Source organism: Rosa rugosa, chromosome 2, assembly GCF_958449725.1.
Source record: "Rosa rugosa chromosome 2, drRosRugo1.1, whole genome shotgun sequence".
NCBI classification, from domain to species: domain Eukaryota; kingdom Viridiplantae; phylum Streptophyta; class Magnoliopsida; order Rosales; family Rosaceae; genus Rosa; species Rosa rugosa.
In genome coordinates this window covers 62994613-63021638 of record NC_084821.1, presented here as the reverse complement: position 1 = coordinate 63021638, position 27026 = coordinate 62994613, and the positions used below count along the sequence as shown (strand labels likewise).

Genomic DNA, 27026 nt, shown 5'->3' with positions numbered 1-27026 from the left:
ATTGATGGAGTTAAAGATTCCATCATTTTTCTCATCCAAACGCACCCCGAATGAATTTAGAATCTCCCACTAATAAAAACGAGACTTATATGCTACTAGATTAGATAATCGTGTGTGCGCAATTATATCCAATGAAATAAAAAATAAAAAAACACTAAAGTTTATGCACTAAAGTTGTGAACCATAATGATTTATATAAGTACTAAGTATTCAGATGCGTGGTGTATACGACACTCGCCCCTTTCCTTTTTGAGGATAAGGATAGTCTGGCAAATACTTGTTTAAGTCTCCACTGTGATTAATCTAAATTTGAACAGACAAAGGAGCATCAAGCACCTGGCCCTTGTTTGAGAAATGGAGTTTTGAAAAAAGAAAAAAAAAAACCAAGTAAAGTGGGAATGAAATTTCTACTTCTTACTTAGCAACAGTTATTCTGTTGTGTCGTGTCGTCAAATTAGTGTCTTCTTCCTCCCACAATAAGCCTCCTTTTCTATACGTTTTCAGACTTCCAACAGCGTAAAGATCAGGTCTTTACTTTGACTCTCAATCTTCCAATTCAATCCCATCTGCATCTTCAATGGACAAGTTTTCTGGGTCTAAATGAAGCTCTGTGCAGAATGCCGGTGAGATGTTGATTTAAGCTTTCCTGTGTTAGACTTGTTTGATTTGCTGAACTCTGACATTGACTGATTCTTGAACTGGATCTCTGTGAACCCAGTACTGGGTTTGAGTTCTCTCTCACTGTTATGCTTGCATTTCTCGCCATTATTGATTTGTATTGAATATTGGATGGTGGGTTTGTTTTGAGGATTTGGAAAGACTTGTACTTTGAGTGTTTCTGTTGGGTTTGGAGCTTGTTTTGGGTTCTCTGTGATGATTAAGGAAAAGGGTATGGGAGCTTTTTGGTTGTTGTAGAGTATGCTGTGGTGTGTGGATTAGTTTTAGAAAGATGAAGAGGCCGAAAAGTGAGCCTCCGGTTACTAGGAGGTTCAAATTGCAGCATTTGTTGCTTGGTATAGCAGCATTGTACTTGCTTTTCATATCCTTTAAGTTTCCCCAGTTTCTTGATATAGCAAAGGCGTTGAGTGGTGATGATGGTTATGACCTGGCCATTGGAGACTCAGATTTGAGTAAACCGTTGTTTAATTCCATTTATAAGGATACATATCACCGGAAATTGGAAGATAACCAAGATCAGGATGCGCCCGTGAGGCCTAGTAAGGAGCCTATGGAAGAGACGAGAAATGGCTCTAAGACTATAAAGCCACTTCAGCATCGATATGGTCGGATAACTGGTGAGATCATGAGGCGGAGGAATAGAACAAATGAACTTTCGGTGTTTGAGAGGATGGCAGATGAGGCTTGGACATTAGGGTTAAACGCTTGGGAAGAAGTGGATAAACTTGATGTCAAGGAGACAGGAGATAGTTCTATATTTGAGGGAAAACCAGAGTCATGCCCTTCATGGTTATCAATGAGTGGGGAAGAATTCGCAATGGGAGATAGGTTGATGTTCCTTCCTTGTGGGCTTGCTGCAGGTTCTTCTATTACTCTGGTGGGAACATCCCATAATGCTCATAAGGAATATGTGCCTCAGCCTGCAAAGCTGAGGAGGGGTAATGGAATGGTTATGGTATCGCAGTTCATGGTTGAGTTGCAAGGCTTAAAGTCAGTGGATGGGGAGGACCCGCCAAAGATCCTGCACTTAAATCCACGATTAAGAGGAGATTGGAGTCAGCAGCCAGTCATCGAGCACAACACCTGTTATAGGATGCAGTGGGGATCAGCTCAAAGGTGTGACGGTTCAGCATCCAAGAACAGTGAAGAAATGCTAGGTACGGTTTTTCATGATTTAAAAGATTAGTTCTTTCCGTATATTTCTGCATCACAAGCCATGTCAATTGTAAATAGGCATGAAGGTGCAAGAGCAAGTACGGACTTAGAAAACATGAACAATACCTGTTTACGGACTTAAAAGTACTGCTTTTGATGAGGGAAATGTTTGATTATTGTGTCAAATGTGTAAACAAGTCTACCCATGTAGCCTCAACATATTCCAATATTGATGTTTTCCTTACCCTAGATCTGTTCTCCTGCATATGTAGCATAGCTGCCATCTATCAATGTACATATAAAACTTAAGATTCATATCATTCTTCCAGTGTGTATAATTTTCAGACTTTATTACGTTTTATATTATCTCATAACTTGTACACTAAGTTATATTGTGCTAATTTAAGCAGATGCTGAATACCATCTAGGTTGAGCTATGTCATTTATTGAAGACATGGAATTGAAATGAAGTTTGGTTTTAGATTAGGCTTCTGAAGTAGTTTGACCTTAGTCTGGCTTGGCCATAGTCAACTCTATGAGGAATAGCACCTCAAAATGTGAAACTACTTAGTTATCACTAATTTAATTAACAATAACAATTGTACAACCTCTAACTGAAAAAGTGAACAAGTAACATTATATAGGCTTCAGGCTTGAACCTCGTATATCCCCATTGTGTGGAATTTTGACTATGGTAGTTGTATCACAGTCTGTGTTCTTGCTTTGCCACTAAAGTTGGGTTTTGTATCAGTAAGCATTAACTTTTTTATTGAAGTTCCCCTGTGATGTTGAGATTTTTTGGTGGTAACCCAAAATTTTCAGTAAGCATTAACTTTTTTATTGAAGTTCCCCTGTGATGTTGAGATTTTTTTTTGGTAACCCAAAAAAATAGTTGATCTCTATTGATGCGACGCCAAGTAACTCAGATAGCTTGCTTCAAAGATTTCAATGTAATAGTTCTTACCTTTTTAGACATTCTAAACTTCGCCCTATTGTGTGAAATCTTGACTGTGGTAGTTATATTGCAGTCCAGATTCTCGTCTTCCAACATACTTACGGTTCGTTTGGCTAAATATATTTCTTTCTTTACTGACGTTCCCTTGTGATGTTGATTATCCTTGGTGGTGGCCCAGATATCTGGTCTATATTGATGTAATGCCAAGCAACTTGAATAACTTGAAGGGCATTACTAGTACCCTCATATCTATGGAAAGAGAAACTATTTCATATTTTTTGGTTTATTTATGTATTGATGTCTCTTTCTGGACAGTCCTGACCATCCTCTACTCATGTTGTTATTTCCATCCTCTAATGTTGTTATTTCAAAGGACGGGGAACTTCTGTATGCTTCTAAGAATTTAGACTCTCTTTTCCCCATTATATCGTTGTATTTGATCGATTTGCAGTTCTATATATAAATCATTCGACATAGCTATATAGTATGTACCATGTGGGTACTTATACTGCTGGCTCTGCCCGAGTAATCCTGACCAATCCTAACCATCTGTGTAGTGTTGTAATTTCGAAAGATGCGGAGGTTTCATGGGCTTCTCAGAGTCTAGACTCCCTTTTCCTTCTTTTGATTTGTAGTAGTTGGTTATATAGATTATATATAACTTATTTGGCTGAGCTATTTACTATAAAGTATATACCATGAGCGTTGTTGACAAGATTTAGTGCACATATGTGGCAGTTGATGGATATGCGAGGTGTGAAAAGTGGATGCGAAATGATATGGTAGCAGCAAGGGAATCCAAGACGAAGACTACCTCATGGTTTAAGCGTTTTATAGGGCGTGAGCAGAAGCCAGAAGTTACTTGGCCCTTCCCCTTTGTGGAGGGTAGACTATTTATCCTGACAATACGAGCTGGTGTAGATGGATTCCATATTAGTGTTGGCGGCAGGCATGTGACTTCATTTCCATATCGGACGGTATGTAAAGTAACTTATCTATATTTTTTATGTTTAAGCCTGAGATTTACATGTTCAAAGTTGCAATCTGGTACATGTAGACAGCTAGTTCTTTCTTATGGCTTCTTGTTGGCAACAAGAAATTTTGTTCACTTGTTTGCAATCTAAAGGTTTTACACACTATCTCAGACTTTTGTTGTTGGTTTTCTTTCCACGTTCCCTCCACCGACTTTTCTGCATTCCATTTATGATTTATAGACACTGAAGAAATATGCTAAGGCCATATTTTGATAAATCATATCAATTGCTAAAGTGTATGGTTATGGTGTCTTAGTTTTATTTCTTTTCCATTTCCCATATTTTGTCCTATCAATCATGCAGCAACTTTTTTCTGCTATAACTATAGGGATTTACACTTGAAGATGCAACTGGATTAGCAATAAAAGGAGACGTGGATGTTCATTCTGTTTATGTTACGTCACTTCCCAGTTCTCATCGAAGTTTCTCACCTCAAAGGGTACTGGAGTTGTCAAAGAAGTGGAAAGCTCATCCTTTACCTAAGACTCCTATTCGACTATTTATTGGGGTTCTTTCTGCTACAAATCATTTTGCAGAGCGCATGGCAGTGAGAAAAACTTGGATGCAATCATCAGCAATCAAGTCCTCAGAAGTAGTCGTCCGTTTCTTTGTCGCATTGGTAAATTAAATTATTTTGATTATTTTAGCTGTTTCAGTAGTCATTTTAATGTTAAGAGTTTGATTAGTCAGCTTCCATGATCAGTAGGTAGTGACCCATCATCCTTCAGTGGGCATTGCCTGGAGTCAAGCTTAATGGTGTGACCTTAGCAATTTTCCTTCCAATAAAAAGAAAAGAACTTGAATTATGTAACACAGTGCCTTGTAGAAGGTTATCATGTTGATACAGAGGATATGATGATATTGTAGAATGTGATGCCCAAGCTTGTTGAATCAAACTATACCATAAATGAATCTTTTCTTTCATTATACTGACACTAATTATTAAATCCTGTAGAATGCAAGGAAGGAAGTAAATGCAGTACTGAAGAAAGAGGCTGCTTACTTTGGCGATATTGTGATCTTGCCCTTTATGGATCGTTACGAGCTTGTCGTTCTCAAGACCATTTCTATTTGTGAGTTTGGGGTGAGTGCAGTTTATCCAAGTATTCTATGAATTCCTTCATTGAATATATATAAATGTTGTTGGATCAAATTTTTGTTTAAATAATGTTGTTCGTATTTGTGGTTTAAAACTCCATTCAACTTCTTTTTTAGTTTGTATTCTCTGGCTTTATTTGCTCAACATCTTGATGCAGGTTCAGAATGTGACGGCGGCATACATCATGAAATGTGATGATGACACATTTGTTAGAGTGGATACTGTTTTAAAGGAAATTGAGGGCATCTCTTCTAAAAAGTCTCTTTATATGGGCAATCTTAACCTCTTGCATCGCCCTCTCAGAAGCGGAAAATGGGCTGTAACCTATGAGGTATGCGATGCATCTTTACTTGTTAAATGTTTGATGTATTGGGTTTCTGGGTAGTAAAGCACACAGGATTTACTCTATGGAAACTGGTGTTGACAAGTAGAATCATTGTTAATTGACACGAAATTAATTACTCTTCATTCTACATCCTAGTATCCTACGTTCCCTAGGATTATTGCTGATTCTATATTTTCACTGCGGAGTGGATGCTAATTTTTTCTAAGCGGAGCTGCGGAAGCATGTTACATTTTTCATTTTTTCTGTGTGGTTTTTTCTTTTGCTATATCTGAAGGATTTACCGTCTTTTGTGACAGGAGTGGCCAGAAGAAGTTTATCCCCCATATGCTAATGGCCCTGGATACATAATTTCCATTGATATTGCTAAATTCATTGCCTCTCAGCATGGGAATCAAAGCCTAAGGGTTAGTTACTCTTGTGGAGGATAATATTTTCTCTTTCTTTCTTTCTTTGTTTCAATATATGCAGAGCTACTTTCAAGATCAAACTGGTCTCATCAAACATATATGTGTACTTGGTTGCAGCTTTTCAAGATGGAAGATGTGAGCATGGGAATGTGGGTTGAGCAATTTAACAGTTCCAGGGCGGCTGTCCAGTACTCCCATAACTGGAAGTTTTGTCAGTATGGGTGTATGGAGAACTATTACACAGCACATTACCAATCTCCGAGGCAAATGGTCTGTCTTTGGGACAAGTTGGCTAGAGGTAGAGCTCAATGCTGCAACTTCAGATGACAATGAGCAGATTGTAACACTCGATCTTCACCATTCTTTACCGTATCCTCACACGAATGCTGATTTTTGTTTTAGTTTGGATTTGTAGTCCAAGCTCCTAGCCTCCTAGCAGTGAATCGTGAGAAATGGTTTTGTCAGGATGAATCCTCGATATTTCAAGTACAGGTTGTCTTGTAAAAGATGGCTGTTTGAAAAATTCAGCCCCCACTACTATTACTTTGTATATTGTAATCATGATTTTGAGATTCTACAGAAGGGTTCTAGAATGTAAGTGCCCTAGTTTTCTCCGTGGTGACTAGTGCCTTCTCATTAGTGATCCACTTCTAGTCCCCAGAAAATTTAAGAGCTTGTAATAGAGGTGATTAATTATTCGGCACACCCTAATACTCACGCTATTTTCTGGAGGCTATACTTGGGCGGCAAGCCTAGATGGATTAAGTAGTAAGCTACCCTACCATAAACCCTATTACTAACTTCATCTTATGGACAGGGCTGCAGTTAGGTGACAGACTATTGCTGTTGAGTTTATTATGGTATATGGTTATACGGAGCATAAGTTATAACTTTAGGGTTTACAAGAGCTAATTTTCCAAACATATTAGATTAAAGGGTCCTTGACCAAAAGCACCAAAATTGGCCAAAATTATCCCACTTACCCCAGCAACAAATTTTTATTCTCACTTACCCTGTTTAAAACAAAATGACAGTTATGCCTTTCACTTAATTAATTAATTACATCTGCCTCTATGTCTCTCTCATCTCTCCACGATCTGAACTCTCTCTCTCTCATCCCTCTCCGATCTGAACTCTCTCTCTCATCCCTCTCCGATCTGAACTCTCTCTCTCATCCCTCTCCGATCTGCTCAGTGCGTCTCCTCTTCGAGCGACGGCGACGAGGACAACGCCGACGAGGTCCGAACCCTAACGTCGACGACCTTGACCTCTTCGTCTTAATCCTCCGATCTCCGCCCCGCATTCAACGTCTAAGATGCTGACCTCCGCGCCTTCTACTCTGGATTTCTCTAGCTCCGGCGCCGACTTTAAGCTCCAGCGAGTCCGGTAACAATGACATTGATGCGTCGGTAGGTTCCTTGGTTTGGGTCTGCCACTGAAACGGGTAGCCTGATCTAGTTTGCTACTTTTCTTAGGTGAAATCCACTTTATGATTGTATTTTCTGGTGATCTGTTATTGTTAACTGTTCCTTGCTTGTTAGATTTGAGCAATTTGAGTCGAATTGCATGCAGCGGTGCTCTGTTATAAGGGTTAATGTGAATCATATTTCTGCGTATTAAAGTTTGGTTTTGCTTAGTTGTTATGATGCAGACAAATTCAGATGGGTGTCCAGATGCAAGCAATTCCGGCAGCTTTAGGTGGCAATTCCATTAATGCGTAGGTCCACCAGATAGATGGGGCATCTAAATTGGGAGAGGAGGTTAATTGTGTTCGTATGTCAGGAGAATAAGAACTTGTTTCCAAAGTTTGTTGAAATTTTAATATTTTCTGGTGCAGCTATACCTAGGTAGCTTGTTAGATCATGGTATACAACATGCCCATACTCCATTGGCCGATGCAAGAAGAAAAGAAAGCATGATTGAAATGAGTAGTGAACTAATGATTTGTTCTGTAGCTCAATGTTTATGCTTTAGTCTCTTTACATATATTTTTCTCATATTTTTCTCTTCCATCGGTGCCTAGAGGTTTATTGCCTCTCTATTGGGGCAATAGACGTCTATTTGAGGAAAATAAACGTTTTTAATTGATGTGTTCTCCTCTTTTTTTTTTCTTTAATCAAAGATTTATATTTCTAAATTTAGAAAAATTAGTTTCCATTCCAGCAACTGAAAGTTCTATTGGGGGGCCAATAGACATCTATTGGGGGGCAATAGACGTTTTGAATTGATGTAATGTTCTCATTTTTTTCTTTAATCAAAGTTTTATTTGTCTAAATCTAGAAAGATTAGTTCCTATTCTGGCGACTGAAAGTCCTATTGGGGGGCAATAGACGTCTATTGGGGGGCAATACATGGTTGATAGTCGTCTATTGGGGGGCAATACATGGCTGATAGTCGTCTATTGGGGGTCAATAGACGTCTATTGGGGGGCAATAGACCAAAAGTTCTATTGGGAGGCAATAGACATCTATTGGGAGGCAATACATGGCTGATAGACGTCTATTGGGAGGCGATAGACCTTTATTGATGGGCAATAGATGTCTATTGGGGTAATAAACATTTCCGGCGAGGTTTTCTGAAAGGTCCGATGGGCGGCCGCCGGTGACTGGAATCCGGCGAAAGTTGGCCGGAATCCGGTGAAGGTTGGCCGGATTCCGGCGAAAGTTGGCCGGATTCCGGCGACCGGTGCTCGGATTCCGGCTACCGGTGACCGGATTCCGGCGGACGGTGACGGGCTCCGGTGAAGTCTCTTATGGTTTCTCTCTCTCTCTCTCTCTCTCTAAGTAAATAAGGGGTGAGGGGTAAAATGGTATTAAAAAAAAATTAAAAACAAAAAAAAAATCTTAATGGGGTATTAGGGAATACTCCCTTAGAGTGTATTGGGTAAGAGGGAATTAAAAAAACACAATGGGGCTAGTGGGAAAAAAATCCCTAGAAATGGGGTAAATAGACAAAAACCCTAGATTAAATAAAAGAGTTTTTGTCTATTTACCCCATTTCTAGAGATTTTTTTTCCACTTACCCCATTAAGTTTTTTTAATTCCCTCTTACCCAAAACACTCTAAGGAAGTCTTCTCTAATACCCCATTAATATTTTTTTTTGTTATTTATTTTTTTTAATACCATTTTACCCTTACCTATATGTTATTTAGAGAGAGAGAGAAACCATATGAGACTTCGCCGGAGCCTCGTCACCGGTCATCAGAGTCCGGTCACCGGTCGCCGAATTCCGGTACCGGCCGGACTTTTCTGAAAACCTCGCCAGAGGTCGTCGGAGATCTCATAGGTCACCGGAAATGTTTATTGCCCCCCAATAGACGTCTATTGCCCCCAATAGAGAGGCAGTAGAGGTCTATTGCCCCAATAGTCTATTGCTCCCCAATAGACGTCTCAATCACCGAAATGGGAACTAATCTTTCTAATATTAAATAAATAAATCTTTGATTGAAGAAAAAAAAACGAGGAGATTTGACAGGACCCGCCCCGAATTTCATCCTGAAATCCGAGGTGGCCCTGCGGGGCCCACCTTAGAGATAACCCTACCGAGAACTGGTCGAGTCACCCCTAAAATGGACTACCCAAAACAGTAAGCTACGATAGATCAGAGCCAAACAAAGAAGTGCGGAAGCTATTCATCAACTATGCCTCGAACCATGTATGCCCGACCTCAACTAATAGCGCCTGCAAACTGGGCATTAGAAACCGAAGGGCCCAGGGGAAAGTAGACGAAAAACGTTAGCGTGAGTGGACAAAAATAAACAATTTAAAAGAAAAAGGATTTCATACTTTCCCACATTTATTTCATTAAAAACCTCGATGCATGCACAAATGGTAAAACACATTTAGCTTTAAATCCAAGGATTTCAAAACGATAAACCGACTAGCCTCGCTAGTCAAAACATTCGAAAATAATGTATCGTAAAACCGAAATCTCGTTTCTCAAGAAGATAAGACCAGCCCCGCTGGCTACAGTGAAAATCGGACTAGCCCCGCTAGTCAAGCAACGATAAAATATGGGGAAGAAGTTTCACCATACGAAAGAAGGGAGCCTCCCAGGCTCGGGTCGGAGTGTCCCACACTCTGGAGCATCCCATGCTCTGCTCTTACTCACCCACAAACACATAGTAAGCAGGGAGGAGTACTAATAGGCTAGCTAGCAATAAATATGACGACCCAGGTATGGCGGGTAAAAACCAATAAAATCCAATAAATCCTTAAGGCTTCCCCATGTCCCACGAATAAAGAAAAACGCGGGTACGATTCCCAACCGTACCCGGAAATTCTCGTAAAACGTCGTATAAATCGACAGCGTGTCCCACACGCTAAGAAAATAATTAGATCAATTATAAATCGCAGTTCCGAAACCAAACTGAATCCAGAATCATCAATGAGGCATTCCCAATGCCAAAACCGTAAATCGATAAATAAACAAGAAATATAATTCCATCGAAATCTCATTTCGAAAAATAGTCCAGAAATCTCAATATCGACGAATAAAATATATTAATAATTTCCGGAAATCACCTCGGAAAATAATTCGTCGAAAATCACTTAAATCACAAGTTCAAATCCGAGCGAATAAAACTCACGTTCCAAAAATCATGATGGAAAATCCAAGCAATATTCCAAAACCGAAATCATATCCGAAACTAAAATAATATGATAATTAATAAAACATTAATTCGAAAAAGAAATGCATGCATCAATATTCAAAAACAAACGTCCACTCACAGTACTAGTTGGCGACCACGCAAACGAGTCCCTTCATCTAGCCGTAGCTCGCAACATTGCCCTGTACACAATTATATTTCCGTAAACGGCAATCCGATAAAATAAATACGAACCTAAACGAAACCCGAAAATCTCTATCTCCAATACTTCTCAAATTCCACCCAAATCTCTTCCACAACACCAATTCCTCAATCTACATATTCCACAATGAAAACGAGGGAAATCCAACGGCCGGATTTCCCACAATTTCCATCACAAAACTTCAAACTTCGGAAATTCACAAACAATTCCAAACTCCTCCAAAATTCACCAAACTTCACATACAAGCTCTATGATAATTATAGAATTTAACTAGCCAGAAAATGAAATTAAAAAGCTACCCTAGCCGCCGCTACCGCCGCCCACAGTGGCGGCGCCGCCGCCGCCACCACCAGCTCCGATGGCCACCAAACTTTGGCAGCAGCACCTACTCAACGGACCCAACGTTTTATTCAACTACCACTAAGCCAGAAAACGTCTAGAACTAGTTCAACAATTAAGGTAAACATTGAACCCAAAACCGTGAATAGTGCAAGAATTTCAAACCTTCAATTCTTCCTCCATGCTTCAAATCGCTGCAAAAGATTTGGGGAGTATCATCTACATCGCAAGCCGCTTCCAAATGATTATGGTTCGTCGCCGGAGGTGGCCGGAATCGGGAGAAACCGGCGTTGACCAATTTGCTACAGTGAAACTTCAAGGACCCGATGCTTCGTTTTTCGGCCAAGCCGCCGTGAGTTACCGCCGTGGGGAGGTTGGGTAGGAGTAGAGGAGTCCAACGGTGCCACTCGTTCGTCCCCAGGTGGCCGGAATCGTGAGGTGGCCGGAGTTGCAGAGAAAAGGGAGAGAGACGCGGGGAGGAGGAGAGAAAGAGAGAAATGAAAAGTTACCGGCTGCCACAGTAAAAATTCAAATTTATACTATCTATCATGAACAGTAACTTTACCCTTTTCGCTTATAACTTTCGCATACGAACTCCGATTTTTACGTACCACATATGCACGCGCTCGGTTTAACGTCCCCTACAACTTTCATGAAGAACATTTTCTCAAATTTTGACCCGAACAAAAAGTCGATTTTTAGGGCCACTAAAAGTACTAAACCGAAAGTAAAAGTGAAAGTAAAGGTCGTTTACCGTCCAAATGACTAGTAAACGGGTGAATTTGGGTTCGGGACGTAACAAGATTATATCAATTCAAAAAGTCTATTGCTCCCCAATAGACTTTTAATAAACCACTATTGCCCCCCAACAGGCCTTTATTGCCATCCAATAGAACTTTTTTTTGTTGCCCCCACCAAACAGGTAAAAGTAGCCAATAGAAATTGTCCAACTAGCCAACCATAAGCATGGAAAATAACAATGATAAAGAAACAAGTGAGTTAATCGGAAACTAGGCGTATATCCAGATCAACAACTAGTACGTCATGAAATTTCAAACCAAACTTGTTTTAATTTCAACTATCTAATTGACTTGCTTAACGGAACCTTACGATTCAGTTACGGTTTCTTCATCATCTTCTTGAATTCCTTGAAGTTGACGTGGCCATCGCCATCGGCGTCGACGGAGCCGATCATCTTCGCGCAGTCCTTGAGCGAGCACTTTTGGCCCAATCGCTTGAGAAACTAGTGCAATTCCTTCGCGGAGATGTGGCCATTCTTGTCGAGGTCGTAGAGGTCAAACGCGTCGCGGAGATCCTTGGTGGATCCGAATATGGAGACGCAAGAGAAATCTCCGATCTTACGTTGTGTAGTCTCCGTCGAGTTTCTTCGCCACCGGAGAAAAGCTCGACCGCCTATGACGCTAACTGCGAAGAAAGCTCCAATCTTCGACGGCGGCCTAGGCCTGGGCAAGGCAGGCGTTGGTGACGACGCCGTGGTGGGAGGCCCGGGTCGGGTAGTAGGCGCAGTCGGCGTCGAGGCTTTGCAGGGCGGAGAGAGAGAGAGAGAGAGAGAGAGAGAGAGAGAGAGAGAGAGAGAGAGAGAGAGAGAGAGAGAGAGAGAGAGAGAGAGATTGATGTTGATGGCAGTGATTGTAATTCTTTAATTGATTTGAGGGCAAAATAGTCATTTGTCGTTAAATTGTGTATGTGAGTGAGAACAAAAATCTGTTGCTGGTGTAAATAAGATAATTTTTTATTATTTTAGTGTTTTGGGTCAATAACCCTAAATAAAACTCACTGTTCATCATGTAGTTGGTACTTTGGCAAAATTATAATTCTATTTTTCATTTTTTGTCTGTTTGTTGTGAAACACACATCCCCGTTTGTTTCTTGGGTTTTTTTTTTATTATTTTTATTTTTTTTGCAGTAGCAAGAATATTTGTTGGATACCTCAACTACATTTCAATGATTTCATTTTGGGTTTGGTTGTTCTAGTTTCCTGTAACTTGATGGTCACGTTAAGAATGGTCGGCAGACCTTCGTTATCCTATACTGCCTACCCACTGGCTAGGAGGTGCACCATGAGCTAAACATTAATACGAGCTTAAATTTTTTTGAAGGCTTTGGTTAGCCGGCATTTCCTAAATCCTACAGAGGTAACTTTTTGAACATATCTATTTATTTTTTGTTGACTACTGGTATCGTAATCGTGAGCACTTGCTTATATAAATTGTGCCCAAGAACTATTGTAATATAGCAAAGTAGTTAGACAGCAAAAAAGCATGGAAACCCAAGGAAGTCTGGAAAATTATGTCTCAGTTTGGAATCTGGGAAATTCGGTTTGCATTCAAATGGCTCTAAGAGCTGCAATAGAGCTCGATGTCTTCAATATCATTGCTAAGTCAGGGCCAGAAGCTCATCTTACATCAAAAGAAATTGTTTCAGAAATCCCCACCACAAACCCAAATGTAGCAGCTAAGAATTTAGAGCGAATCCTTAAGCTTCTTAGTGTCAATTCCCTCCTTTCTACCTCTCTCAAACCAAGCCTAAATGACAAAACACCACAAGAAAGGGCTTATGGCCTAACAAAAAATGCACTTTGCCTGGTGCCAAATGAAGATGGAGTTTCTATCGCACCATTAATTATGTCAGGCTCTGAAATGCACGTTATACAGAGCTTATACATGCTCAAGCACTCAGTGCTTGAGCCAGAGAGTATTCCGTTCTATAAATTCTACGGAGAAAATTTTTATGAATACATGTCCCAGAGACCTGAGACCTTTTCATCGTTCAACAAGCTCATGAGAACAACCTCTTATTTATATTTTGATCAGAAGGTGCTTAAGGTTTATCGAGGTTTTGAAGAAGTGAAAGAGCTTATGGATATAGGGGGTGGTGATGGAAGTTCCCTTGCAAAAATTGTGTCTATGTATCCTCACATCCATGGCATCAATTTCAACTTGCCTAGTGTTATTGCTCAGGCTCCTAAATATCAAGGTCATATTTTAGAACTATGTATACTCACATATACATCCAAAAATTTCAAAATTTGAATAGTTGACTCTTTGAATAAATTATTCATATATAAAAATTATCCTAATTTTTTGTAAGCAGGTGTGAAGCATGTCAGTGGAGATATGTTTGACTCGATACCAAAAACACAGTCAATTATATTGAAGGTTAGTTTTTTTTTTTTTTTTTCTAGTTTGTGAACCCTTTAATTTCTATAGTATTATAATGTGAATCACAATTTCATGTACCATTTACAATCCACTCCGTGTGGTAGCTAATATGCATAACCACTCACGAATCAAAATTTTAATTATATGATGTGACATTGCTAATGAAGTAGATTTCAAGTGGTTCACTAAAAGGTAGTTCACATTCTTATTGTAATGTTTTGTATTTTATTTATTTATTATATCTCATATTTCAAAGTATAAATACTTCATGTATGCTTGTAGTGGGTACTTCATAACTGGGATGATGAGCATTGCAAGAAGATATTGAGAAACTGTTGGGAGGCGTTACCAGAAACCGGAAAAGTAATAGTTGTGGAATATTTCATGCTTCCCGAAGAATTAGAGAATACCCTAGAAACAATGCAGATATTAACGGCTGATGTTATCATGATGACATTTTTTTATGGTAAGGAGCGAACAATAGCTGAAATTGATAACCTAGCCAAAAGTGTAGGGTTTATTGAAACAAAGATTGTCCATGTTTCTCATGGAACATATGTTATCGAGTTCCTCAAGAAAAAACATTAAATAGTTACCTAGAATAACATATGTGAGAACAAAAAATATGCAAGAGAGAAATAATCAAGTTATTATCATATATATATATATATAGCCTATATATATATATATATATTTTGTAACAAGAGAGAGTTCATATCTTTAGTGTACTTTCTTCACGAATAAAAGATATTTTTGGTTGTATTTGAGCCAAGAACCTTCTTTGAATGTGTAATACTGCAAGCAGATTACTTACAAAACTTGTGGAGAATTTTTATTTCTGTCATTTAATTTGGATACAGATCGAAAAGGCTCATACATATTTGTCTCGTGATTACCCTTTTACTTTGCCACCGACATCCGTAACTAGTTGGACAGAGTATTAGTTTATTATTGTTCCTAAAGTTTCAATCCCACTTCAGAAGATCACGTAGCCATGTAGGATTGCAGGCTATACTTCACTTAATTTTATGACGATCAAAGAAGTATATTAATCGACAAATTACATCGACATGATACTTTCATCCATTTTTCATTAGATCATTTTATCAGACAAACAAAATTATTTAAATATGGGGTCACTTGACCTATTTATTATTTTATCCTTCAAAGTCCAAACCAAACACTTTATGTTCCTTCTTCATTATCATCAATACTCTCTTTGTTGGTAGGATTATAGTAGGTTAATATTTTCTCATACATATTTATACTTTATTGATTAGTTCACTTTTTTGCTTGGTGTTGGTTGTGGGGGACATGACTTTATTTTTTTGAAATTTTTTTCTAGAATTTATTTCTTTGACTTTCTTTCAAGTAAAATATTATTCGATCAAAGAAAATATAAGGCCCCACATACTTCAGCTCTACTCATTAAGTATAGTGAAAGCAAATGCATTACTAAGCCCCACATATTCAATCTTGTAGTTCTCACCGCCGGTTCTGGGCTTCTGGGATCGAGAGCTTCAAGGTATGTAGCGGAGGTTGCTAGAGTTTGAAGGCTACGATTTTAAGGTTTCAGGGTTAGGATTTCGTGTTGATAACATGTTTTAGGGTTTCGAGGTATGCGGCGGATGTTGCAAATCCCCGAGAAAAAGAAGATGAATTGAAAGTATTGAAAGCCGGAACGTTTAATAAAAATTACCTTAAAATAGGTCATAGGAAAATTTGGCCGAAAAAAGGTCGTCAGAGGTGGCCGAAAGAAATCGCCTGGAGGTGGGGGGTCGATGAGGGGTCGCTGAGGCTGCACTGGTGCTGGCAGTGGGCTGTTGCAGGGGCTAGCCAGGCTAACCACGTCGCTGGCGAGGCTAACTGGTGCGTAGGGGCGTGGGGTTGCTGCGAGGCTGACGAGGGCGTGGCTAGGCTAACCTAGGGAAGGTGAGGCTATCTGCTTGCGCTGGCGAGGCTAACGGCGCGAGGGCGCTCTGCTGCTGAGTGAGGCTAACGTGGGACTGCTGCGGGACAAGGCTAGCGTTGGCAAGGCTAACGCTAGGGCAAGCAAGGCTAACGAGGTCAGCGGAGAGACGCAGGGGCGCGCGCGGAGGCAGGTGTGGCTACCGCTGGCGACGCTAACTTGGCGAGGCTAACGGGGCCGGTTCAGAAGCTTTCGGTTGCCGGTTTGGGGGTTTTTCGGCCTGTTCTGGTGGTTTTGCCACCGGTTCTAGGCTTTTGGGATTGAGGGCTTCGAGGTATGTGGCTGAGGTTTCTGGGATTGAGGGCTTCAAGGTATGTGGCTGAGGTTGCTAGGGTTTAAAGGCTACGATTTTAGGATTTCAGGATTAGAGTTTCGTACTGATAACGTGTTTTAGGAAATCGAAATTGGGAGATAAATTGCTGTGTTTTTTATTGATAACACAGGGTGTAATAAGTATGAGAGGTCCAAATAGCAAATTTGGAGATCCAACTAGAACCACTCAATAGAAAACTCATATATAACAACTAGTCTATTGTTAGTTGAACTTACGACCTTCCATTTATAAAGGAAAGACTTATACAACTAGACATTTGTCTTTTTTCTATTTTTTTTTCCGTTTATTTGTTGAAAAAAGGTCCGCACTTTTCCTCAACTCTTTTTGTCTATTGCTAGCAAGAATATTTTAGTTGGTACCGTATACCCAACGTCCCAACTACTCTAACTAATTTTGGGGTTTGGTACTTTATTTTCCTGTAACTTAATCGACAAGTTAAGAATAGTACACTAGCTAGGTGTATTATGAGTTAAACCTTAATACCAACTTTTATTTTCTGAGGCTACGTGCTATCCTAAATATGTAACCTTTGAACATATCCTTTAATATATTGCAGGCTACTGGTATCTTTTAAATCTTAATAACGGACATTTATTTTTGGAGGCTGTAGGCTATCCTATATGTGTAACCTTTGAACATATCCATTAATATTTTGTTGAATACTGGTAACATATACACAAGCTCTTGTGTATATAGGTTGTGTATAAGAACTAATCATAATATAGCAAAGTAGTTAGACAGCCAAAAAGCATGGGAAGCCAAGGAAATCTAGAAAATCACATCTCAGTTTGGAATTTGAGAAATTCGGTTTGCATTCAGATGGCTCTAAGAGCTGCAATAGAGCTTGATGTCTTCAATATCATTGCTAAGTCAGGGCCAGAAGCTCATCTTACATAAAAAGAAATTGTTTCAGAAATCCCCACCACAAATCCAAATGTAGCAGTTGAGAATCTAGAGCGAATCCTTAAGCTTCTTAGTGTTAATTCCCTCCTTTCTAAATCTCTCAAACCAAGCCTAAATGACAAAACACCACAAGAAAGGGCTTATGGTCTAGCACAAAATGCATTTTGTTTAGTGCCCGATGAAAATGGATTTTCGTTAACACCAACAGTTATGTCGGGCTCTGATAACACATTATACAAAGCTTCTACAGGCTCAAGTGCTCGGTCCTTGAACTGGAGAGTTTTCCTTTCTATAAAGCCCATGGAGAGAGCTACTATGAATACATATCCCAGAGAGACCTGAGAAGTTTTCATTGTTCAACGAGCTCATGAGAACAAACTCTTATTATATTTTGATCAGAAGGTGCTCAAGGTTTATCGAGGTTTTGAAGAAGTGAAAGAGCTAATGGATGTAGGAGGAGGTGATGGAAGTTCCTTTGCAAAAATCGCGTCTATGTATCCTCACATGGCATCAATTTCAACTTACCTAATGTTATTGCTCAGCATATATATATATATATATATATATATATATATATATATATATATATATATATATATATAGTCCGTCTGTCTCTGCTACGAACGTCCGTTCCTTATTTTAAGTACGGATTTCCAGTTTTTTCCCACTTTCCGATCACACATTCACATCTTAATCGTTCAGTTTTGAGATCCTAATGTATAGATCATCTCTACAAAATTTCAGCTAAATTGATAATCGTTAAGGCATTCAAAACTGCAATTTACAACAATGTACACGAACGGTTCCGGTTCGACAGATTCGGTTCGTTCGTGTAAATTGCAGTTTGGATGCCTTAACGATCATCAATTTGGCTGAAAATTTGCAGAAGTGATCTATACATTAAGACCTAAAAACTGAACGGTTAAGATTTGAATATGTGATCGAAAAGTGGGAAAAAAAAACTGAAATTCCGTTTCTGAGCAAAGTTCTATATATATATATATATATATATACAGTACTTCTCAGGTAAGAATATCCTTAACTTAGCCTTAGGAACGGATTTTCAGTTTTTGACCACTTTTCGATTAAATATTCACATCTTAACCGTTCAGTTTTTAGGTTCTAATGTATAGATCACTTATGCAAATTTTCAGCCAAATTGATGATCGTTAAGGTATCGAACTCAATTAAACCAATGAACGAACCGAATCTGTCGAACCGGAACCGTTCGTGTTCATTATTGTAAATTGTAGTTTTGAATGTCTTAACAATCAACAATTTGGCTGAACTTTTGCATAGATGATCTATAAATTATGACCTAAAAACTGAACGGTTAAGATGTGAATATGTGATCGAAAAGTAGTCAAAAACTTGAAATCCGTTCCTAAGCTAAGGTAAGAACATCCTTAGCCAAGAAGGACTGTATATATATATATATATATATATATATATATATATATATATATATATATATATATATATATATATATATATATAAGATCCTATCCAGAGCGAGGCCTCGCTCTGAAATTAAAGTGTGAGGTTAGAGCTTAAGGTCACCTTTTGGTCTCATATCCACATCTTGACCGTTCCATTTTTAGGTACTAATGTATAGATCATCTCTGCAAAATTTCAGTCAAATTGATGATCTTTAAGGTATCTAACTCGCTTAAACCAATGGACGAGCTGAATCTGTCTAACCTGAACCGTACTAGCTTTAAGGCAGTTATCAATGCCTTAACCACCATCAATTTGGCTGAAATTTTGCAGAGATGATCTATATATTAGTATCTAAAAACTGAAAGGTCGAGATGTGGATATGAGACCAAAAAGTGACCCTAAACCCTAACCTCGCACTTTAATTTCAGAGCGAGGCTTCACTCTGGATAAGATCTGTATATATATATATATATATATATATATATACAGATCTTATCCAGAGTGAAGCCTCGCTCTGAAATTAAAGTGCGAGGTTGAAGTATAGATCATCTCTGCAAAATTTCAGCTAAATTGATAGTCGTTAAGGCATTGATAACTGCCTTAAAACTAATACGGTTCAGGTTTGACAGATTCAGTTCGTCCATTGGTTTAAGCGAGTTAGATACCTTAAAGATCATAAATTTGGCTGAAATTTTGCAGAGATGATCTATATATTAGTACCTAAAAACTGAACGGTCGAGATGTAGATATGCGACCGAAAAGTGACCCTAAACTCCAACCTCGCACTGGATAGGGACTGTATATATATATATATATATATCATTATTTGACATGCATCTATCATTTACTTTATTGTTAGTTACTGTTTCGAGAAAGCTTATTTAAGGCCATAGATATGTCTTTTAGTTCCTTCGAAATATTTCTGTTTAGATAGTTGTACATTTCTTCTTGAATTAAGGCATGCCATTGAACACTTTATAATTTCTATGCATGAATTATGAACACACACATATACATCCACAAATTTCAAAATATGAATAGTTGACTCTTTGAATAAATTATTCATATGAAAAAATCATACTAATTTTTTGTAAGCAATTGTGAAGCATGCATGTCAGTGGAAATATGTTTGACTCGATACCAAAAGCAGTCAATTATATTGAAGGTCAGTTTTCTAGCTTCTAACATGTGAACCCTTTAATTTCTACAGTATTATTATGTGAATGACATTTTCATGTACCGCTTACAATACATTTGGTGTGGAGCTAATGTGCATAACCACTCACAAATCAAAAATTAAAAATTAAAAAAAAAATTATTTGATGTGGCATTGACACATAAAGTAAATTTCAAGTGGTTCACCTTGTTATTATAATTGGTTTTGTATTTTTTTTTATAATATATCTCCAATTTCAAAGTATAAATACTTCATATATGCTTGTAGTGGCTAGTGGGTACTTCATAATAGGGATAATGAGCATTGCAAGAAGATATTGAGAAACTGTTGGGAGGCGTCACTAGAAACCGGAAAGGTAATAGTTATGGAATATTTCATGCTTCCAGAAGAATTAGAGAATACCCCAGAAACAATGCTAATATTAGAGAATGACGTTTTCATGATGACATTGTTTGATGGTGGTAAGGAGCGAACAGTAGCTGAAATTGATAACCTCGGCAGATGTGCTGGGTTTGTTGAAACAAAAATTTTCCCTATTTCTCATGGAACCTATGTTATCGAGTTCCAAAAAAAAAAAGGTAAAATAGTCAAATTACCCCTTGACTTTTCCCACGGCTGCCGATTTACCCCATGATATTTCAATTTTAATTATCTACACCCTCACTTTTTTAATTGCTGCCGATTCACACCCTATCGTTATTTTTTAGACTTTCCATCCAATTTTACTTAAACTTGGTTAGCACGTGAGGGGCTTTTTCGTCTTTTCAAATATCACCAAAAAAAATTAAACAAATCAACACTTCATTAAAGAAACAAAAAAAAAAAAAAAAAACTGTTCTTTGTTAAAAGAAGGAAAAAAAAAAAAACAAAAACAAAAATTTTCCCTTGGTCACTGCTTCCTTGTCCATCTCTTCTTCTTCTTCACTCTGTTTATTTCAAGATTGGTCATTAGCTTGCAACTGATAGCTTAATTAATATTTGGTCGTTAGCATACAAAGTAGTTTTGTATTTTTTTTCTTGATTTATTAGTATTTGGAAGATAGAGGCAAAAAATTGATAGTTGGCCAGGGTGTACTAAGATTTTCGTTCGATACAAATAGCAACACTCTTTTTTTTGGGTGACAATTGTAGAGACGAAAAGACCCGTCACATGCTAACCAAGTTAACGGAGAAATTAGATGGCAAGTCTGAAATTTAATTATAAGGTGTAAATTTGCAACATTTAGAAAAGTAAAGGTGTAAATAATCAAAATTGAAATGTCAGGGGGTAAATCGGTAGTCATGAGAAAAGCTAGGGGGTAATTTGGCTATTTTGCCCAAAAAAAAAAACATTAAATAGTTAAGTACTATAACCTAGAATAACATATGTGAGAATAAAAATGTGCAAGCTAGAGAGAACTAATCAAGTTATTGTCAAGCATATATATATGCTTTTGTTTATAGTGGTTCACTCAATCGGTGTGATTGAACTATATTCACTTTCGGAGCCGGCAAGATATTCCACTATGATCAATATGGTATTATTGTAAGTTGATTACTTACGAAACAATACATATCGAAAAGACTCATAATTATCTGTATCGTGATAACTCTTTTACTCTGATAGTGCTCTAGCCACCTCCATCTGTAACTTGTTGAACAAAGTATTAGTTTCTTTGACAAGACTAGCCCCAGATTTCATCCTAAAATTCAAAGTGACCCTACGGGAGCTCATCTTAGGAGATACTCTACTAAAACTTTGTAGAACCACTCCCAAGATGGACTACCCAAAACCTTAAGATAAGTACTTCAATCAGAAATGAGTAAATAATCTAAAACTTCTTAATGATATAGTGAAGTTTAGGGTCCCGATATTGAAACCTAGGGTTTCGCGTGCAATAGCGGCTGTGCCTCCTTTGTAGGGTTCAGATTGCGTCGTGCTCAACGACACTAGATGTCGGCTTCCTACTCGGCGTCTCTTTGTACGGGAGAAGCTTGCAAGTTCTTACTGTAGGAGGACGAGGGTGAACGCGGTATTGATTGAATCTCAGGGCAGATCGAGATCGAGTCTGAATCTCTGAGGTTGGGCTCCGGTGGAGGACTCAAACCACTAGTGGGTCGGCTGGTTCTTGATAGAGGTCGGAGTTGAGGATCTGACTCTAGTTTGGTTCGTGTTGATTGGTGCAGTAGATTCCGGTCTTGGCTGATCAGATTTTCTCTCTAGTGCCGATCATCTTGGCCTGTTGATCCGTGCTTGAGAGGAGGCGGCGCTGATGTGGTACTAGATGGGTCATCTGCTAGAAATCATGCCGGCAGCTGCAGAGGCTGTTGTATTTGTGGTTGGTTGTTGACCGTTGTTCCCGGTCCCAGGCTTGGGATTGGGCTTTTGGGCTTGGTAGGTTGTTTTGGGTATGTCGAAAGCTCCGACCCTTTTCGAGGGAAAGAGCCCATAGTGGTCTAGTTGTTTTATTTGGAATAAATGTCTATGCTAGTGAAGGCGTTCCTATATATGAGCATCTGTAGAAGTACTTGGCTTCACCGTATCACAATTGCGTGCTCAAGAAACATTGGTTATTAAACATCATAGGATTTTCAAATTGATAAATAATTATGCGAGATTAACGAAAATTCATAATTCAAATAATATTCACGTTTCGGAAAAATTCATCGGAAATCTCATTATCATTTAAAATCGTAAAGCAAATTCAATTCCAAAGGTCATAACGGAAAATCAAGGCAAGTAACAATTCAGCAAACATTTCCAAAACCAATCCATATCAAAAATGATAAAATGATTATTATGAAAAAAAATTGCATGCATATATATATATATATATAAAACGAAAATTCACTCACAGTGAAACAATTTTGATAGCTGTCAAGCCGAGACTTCCTAAGTCAAATACTCAATCATTCATCCGTTCAACTTGTTTTCCAACTTTGATCCTTTGTTAGATTCCCAAGTAGCCACGCTCGGTCCTTTAATATTGTCACGCCTCTGATTTTTAACACAAATAAAAATCAATATATAATCCCATAATTATACATGCGTGATCGTTCAGTCATCAATACAAAATACCTGGAACATCTTTCCTTTAAATCAAGTACATATTGATGCCCTGAACCCAAAATTCCAACATTGACCAGCTTCACAGAGTCATATATTACATCAGCTTACGAATTAAATTGTCATTATAAAATAAAACGTAAATGCTCCTCAGAGCTTACTACATAGTGGAAGTCATAACAATGGCAAAGCCAACAAAATTTGCTTCCTACTCGTTCAGCTGCCAACAAGCTGCCTCAGCTTCAGCCACGATTATCCTGACCTGCAGGATTAACCCCTACACCATTGAATAGTGCACCGGGTTGCCACATAACAAACCCGGTAAGCTTATAAAAGCTCGTATGAGTAACTCATGAACATCAATCAACAACTCACACAAATCAGCTCAAAGAAACCATGCAACCATGATTCCTTCTATCATTCCATATCCTTTCCACCGAAAGGACAACATAAGTCACCGCTGTGAAAATGTTCTATTTGCTAACTTAACCATCAAGAAGCAATTCAAGTCTCATCTAGACAATAAAGGAAGAATACCCTCGGAACTCTCCTTTAAACTACAAACTTATGAGTCTCCAGCAACCTCGACCGTTACCCCCATAAGCTATAATGACAGACAGACTAGAGCTCTAACTGAAGTCGTAACCACTCGTCCGTCCAAGGACGTGATTACCGATTATCTACCTTGGTCACCATCTGCGACCTGTCACCATCTGTGACATATGATTTGCAGACCCCGTCTGGTCTCAAAATCAAACATCAAGGTCACCGTCTGTGACCTGTCACCATCTGTGACACATGATCTTCAGACCCCGTCTGGTCCTTAAATCAAACGTTAAGTAAGTCTCAACCGACTTAACCGTTACAAACATCTACTTTCGGCTTTCCCCATCCCTGCTCACCATCTGTGACTTTTGGTACAAGGACCAAGACATTTAAAATAAGTCACGCTTGACTCACAAATGTAACATCAAAATCAATACTTTTCAAACAATAGAAAACATCTTTATCCACGATAATGTTTCCTGAAAAGTCGCATTCACAATAATATGAACACCATCATGCATATTATTCATCACACATCATTCAACAGAATATATATATATTTTGCGTAAACACACACACACACACACATATATATACATAGTCATCCGCTCAGGAATGCCTACCAATACCATCTATAGTTTGCAGTTAAACAATTAACGCCAAAACAATAATGGTAACTCCGTTCGTTGTGAGATTACTCACCTCGAAACTCCCGCTGTGTCTTCAATACAGAACAAAACAGCCAAACCACAAAACAACCGTCCAAGGATACTTCGTCAACTACCTAAACACATACGATTTCAACTTAGAAACAATTCACAAACGATTTAAGTCCGAAACCCCTGTTTTGAACTAAAATCCCCAAAGTGGCACCAATCGAGGCGAAACCACATCCGAGACCTCCCAAAGTCTCCGGAATACATCCATGATCGATACGTCCAAACCACAAGTCGATCGGACGCTCGGATCCTCACGGATCGAATAATTCAACCGGTATGAAACCGTAAAAATCATAACAAATTCATACAACTCCAAAATTTGCATATTATATATCAAAACTCTCGTATCAATGAGTAGAAGACATATAATACCAGAAACAGTCTCATACATGGCTGGAACGCCGCCAGAACGCCGCCACAGGCGGTGGCGCATCGCCGCCGACCAAAACTCAATATTTCACAAAACTCCCAACATCAAAGTTGTTCATCTAAGCATGCTTGTGAATTTTCATAACTAGCTCGAAGTCAAAAAACAAGCATAAAGGGTCGAAAATTACCTCACAAGTTTTGAATTTTTGCTCAAACTGAGTTGAACCGATTTCCACGTAAATCGATCCAAACAACCACCATAGATCGATCTAGAAAGCTCCCACGAAGCCAAAGAAGGAAGCTTGAAGTCGTGCCGTTGCCGGAGCTAGGATTTCCGGCCGGGTCCGAAAACCTCAAACTTTGCCAACTTGCAGCGCCGCAGTGGAGGAGAATCACTGCTAGAGGATGCTAGAGGGAGGAGCAGACGGCTGAGACGAGTTGATCTGGAAACTTTCACGGCCAGAGACCGCCGAAAAAGTCGGGTCGGGTCGCCGGGTTCATGTCGGGTCAGACAGAAGATTTTGTTTCTAAAGGCCTCCTAGAGTTTCCTGAAGCCCCAAAGATTTTGCAGTAAATTGGGTGGTGAATTCAGGCATCTTGAGCTTCTTTGATTGAGCCATTTGTCCCCTGTTTTCATCAATCAGGACTGGGGTTTGGACTTTCTGAGGTGAAGGGGTAGGAGTGCGCCTAGCTCTCTTGCTGGGAATCTGTTCTTCAATAGGCACAATAGCTAAAACATTATCTTTCCTGTGTTCAGGCTCACGAAGCACAATAGACCTTTTGGACTTACGAAACTCTGTGTCTTTCAGATTCACAAAAGGTGATACAGTTGTTTGGTTCCAAAACCAGTCTGGTACAAACTGTCTCTTTTGAGTGCTCGAGCGTGCCAGCACCGTGGGTGCAGTCGTCGGGGAGTCCCTTGACCTGACTTTTTGACCAAACGATGTGGACGAGGAGAGCACCAACCTCGTCACAAGGTTCTTTTCTAGCCTTTCGGAAAAGGACTTCTTGCCTTACTGGTAAAGACTTTGGTTGTGATCTCTTGCGTTCACCGAATCGATACTTAGTGTTGTAGACTAAGCAGAGCAATCACTGCGAAGTTGGGAGTGTTTGCTAAAGCGTGACTCTAGCTTGGCTGGTTCCGTAACCGTTGTGGTCGTGGTACTACAATCGCCTCCCGAAGAGACTAGGACCGAAGTACGTTGACAGAGGGTTTGGTGGCACTAAAAGTTGGCTCCTGAGGAGACTAGAACTTGGAGTGTAGTCACCGGTAAGAGAAAGAGAGGGGTTGCTCTAGAGAGACTTAGATCATCTTAGAGATGTGTTGATGAATGAATTGGTGAATTGTTACTTGTTGTAGCCTCTATATATAGGCTACCAAGCAACACTATTTGGCCTTAAACAAATTATGATGGGTTAGGTTTGAGCACTTAAACACTAATGGAATGTTAGGTTTGAATACTTAAACACTTAATGGAATTTGTTAGGTTTAAGTCATTTTCCACTCCTTTATTCCTTCAATTATATCTCTACCAAGAATCCAGAATGAGCCTTCGACTTCTTCATATCAAATGATCCATCATGAGTGTAGATCATGCTGTCCAAATTTCAGAGCTTAAATCCATGTCGTTGGGCCGGAAACGCTGCTGGACTTCTTACAGGTCCAGTTTTCCAGTTTTGCTGCAGAAAATTGGACTGATTGTTTGAAGGTTTTTCACTCAAAACGAGCTCTGGCACTCTTCATAAGAAATGATCATTGGGATGTCTAGAATTAGTCTGCAAAGTTTTAGCTCATTTGGATTTCGTTTGGTTAGTCTGCCGCCCCTCCTTCCTTGTTTAGCTCAGTTTCTCTTAGCCGAAGTAGGAAAATGTGCTAAAGTTGACTTTTCATTTCCATGCTTCCATCATTTTCTTTTCTTGCAGCTCGCATAATCTTCCATATTAGGCTTTATTTAGACTCTAAATAATATATTTCGAACTTGTCGACAATATATAGCTTGAGCCACTAACATTGGCTCAATTTCTCCAAGACACACCTTGTCAGGCCAAAATGCTCATTTTGGGTCCAAACATTGCCCCCCAGGCCTCGAAGTCAAAGGTCTTCGTCTTGACTGAAGAGGTCTTGAATCAACACTGCTCTTATAATGTCGTTGCTCCAAAGCCACTTGTATTGGCTTGACTGAAATTACTTGAACAGTGGCCTCTCTCCCTCTTAATTATATATATATATATATATATATGAACAGTGAGCATACATATATTAATCGCCAGTCTTCCTTCACGAACCATCCTTCGCGAGGCCATGTAATTAAAACCACTTCTCTACCAACAATTCGCAACCCAACTTTCGCCACAATTATTGGCAAAAATATTGATTTGACCTCCTCCACTGCTAATACCATACTAGGCATATTAAATGCCTCTTGCATATGTGCCCAGACCAATACCAATGGCCTCTTAAGTATATTAGCAAGTTCAAGTCACTGTTAGGCAAGAACACAATTTTTTGCATCCTC

At 39.0% G+C, this 27026-nt stretch overlaps 2 protein-coding genes and 2 long non-coding RNA genes across 4 annotated transcripts; 3 read left to right on the top strand and 1 right to left on the bottom strand.

The window, feature by feature from the left end:
* The first annotated feature begins 319 nt into the window (after positions 1–319).
* On the top strand, positions 320–6299 carry LOC133729208 (hydroxyproline O-galactosyltransferase GALT2). Its single transcript, XM_062156693.1, has 8 exons — positions 320–623; positions 719–1835; positions 3527–3765; positions 4151–4441; positions 4778–4906; positions 5079–5252; positions 5564–5671; positions 5792–6299. Exons 2-8 carry the CDS (start codon positions 950–952, stop codon positions 5999–6001), a joined length of 2037 nt encoding a protein of 678 aa, XP_062012677.1. The 5' UTR covers positions 320–623; positions 719–949; the 3' UTR covers positions 6002–6299.
* A 514-nt stretch (positions 6300–6813) lies between these two features.
* LOC133734611 (uncharacterized) lies at positions 6814–7628 on the top strand. Its single transcript, XR_009858428.1, has 2 exons — positions 6814–7083; positions 7312–7628. It is a non-coding gene; the product is annotated as an uncharacterized LOC133734611 (long non-coding RNA).
* A 1554-nt stretch (positions 7629–9182) lies between these two features.
* LOC133734743 (uncharacterized) lies at positions 9183–11312 on the bottom strand. Its single transcript, XR_009858544.1, has 3 exons — positions 10991–11312; positions 10406–10466; positions 9183–9362 (listed from the first exon to the last, which is right to left on the bottom strand). It is a non-coding gene; the product is annotated as an uncharacterized LOC133734743 (long non-coding RNA).
* A 1751-nt stretch (positions 11313–13063) lies between these two features.
* Positions 13064–14787, top strand: LOC133733343 ((S)-scoulerine 9-O-methyltransferase-like). The gene is made up of 3 exons (XM_062160980.1): positions 13064–13822; positions 13940–14004; positions 14290–14787. The coding sequence occupies exons 1-3, from the start codon at positions 13108–13110 to the stop codon at positions 14593–14595; spliced, it is 1086 nt and encodes a 361-aa protein (XP_062016964.1). The 5' UTR covers positions 13064–13107; the 3' UTR covers positions 14596–14787.
* Positions 14788–27026: the final 12239 nt, after the last annotated feature.

What these genes read in the sequence shown, in the direction of transcription:
- LOC133733343 (XM_062160980.1), top strand. Translation starts at nt 13,108, where the DNA reads ATGGAAACCCAAGGAAGTCTGGAAAATTATGTCTCAGTTTGGAATCTG. An exon ending in TCAGGCTCCTAAATATCAAG is followed by an intron (nt 13,823 to 13,939) that starts GTCATATTTTAG and finishes TTTTGTAAGCAG; the next exon opens with GTGTGAAGCATGTCAGTGGA. An exon ending in CACAGTCAATTATATTGAAG is followed by an intron (nt 14,005 to 14,289) that starts GTTAGTTTTTTT and finishes GTATGCTTGTAG; the next exon opens with TGGGTACTTCATAACTGGGA.
- LOC133729208 (XM_062156693.1), top strand. Translation starts at nt 950, where the DNA reads ATGAAGAGGCCGAAAAGTGAGCCTCCGGTTACTAGGAGGTTCAAATTG. An exon ending in AATGGGCTGTAACCTATGAG is followed by an intron (nt 5,253 to 5,563) that starts GTATGCGATGCA and finishes CTTTTGTGACAG; the next exon opens with GAGTGGCCAGAAGAAGTTTA. An exon ending in ATGGGAATCAAAGCCTAAGG is followed by an intron (nt 5,672 to 5,791) that starts GTTAGTTACTCT and finishes ACTTGGTTGCAG; the next exon opens with CTTTTCAAGATGGAAGATGT.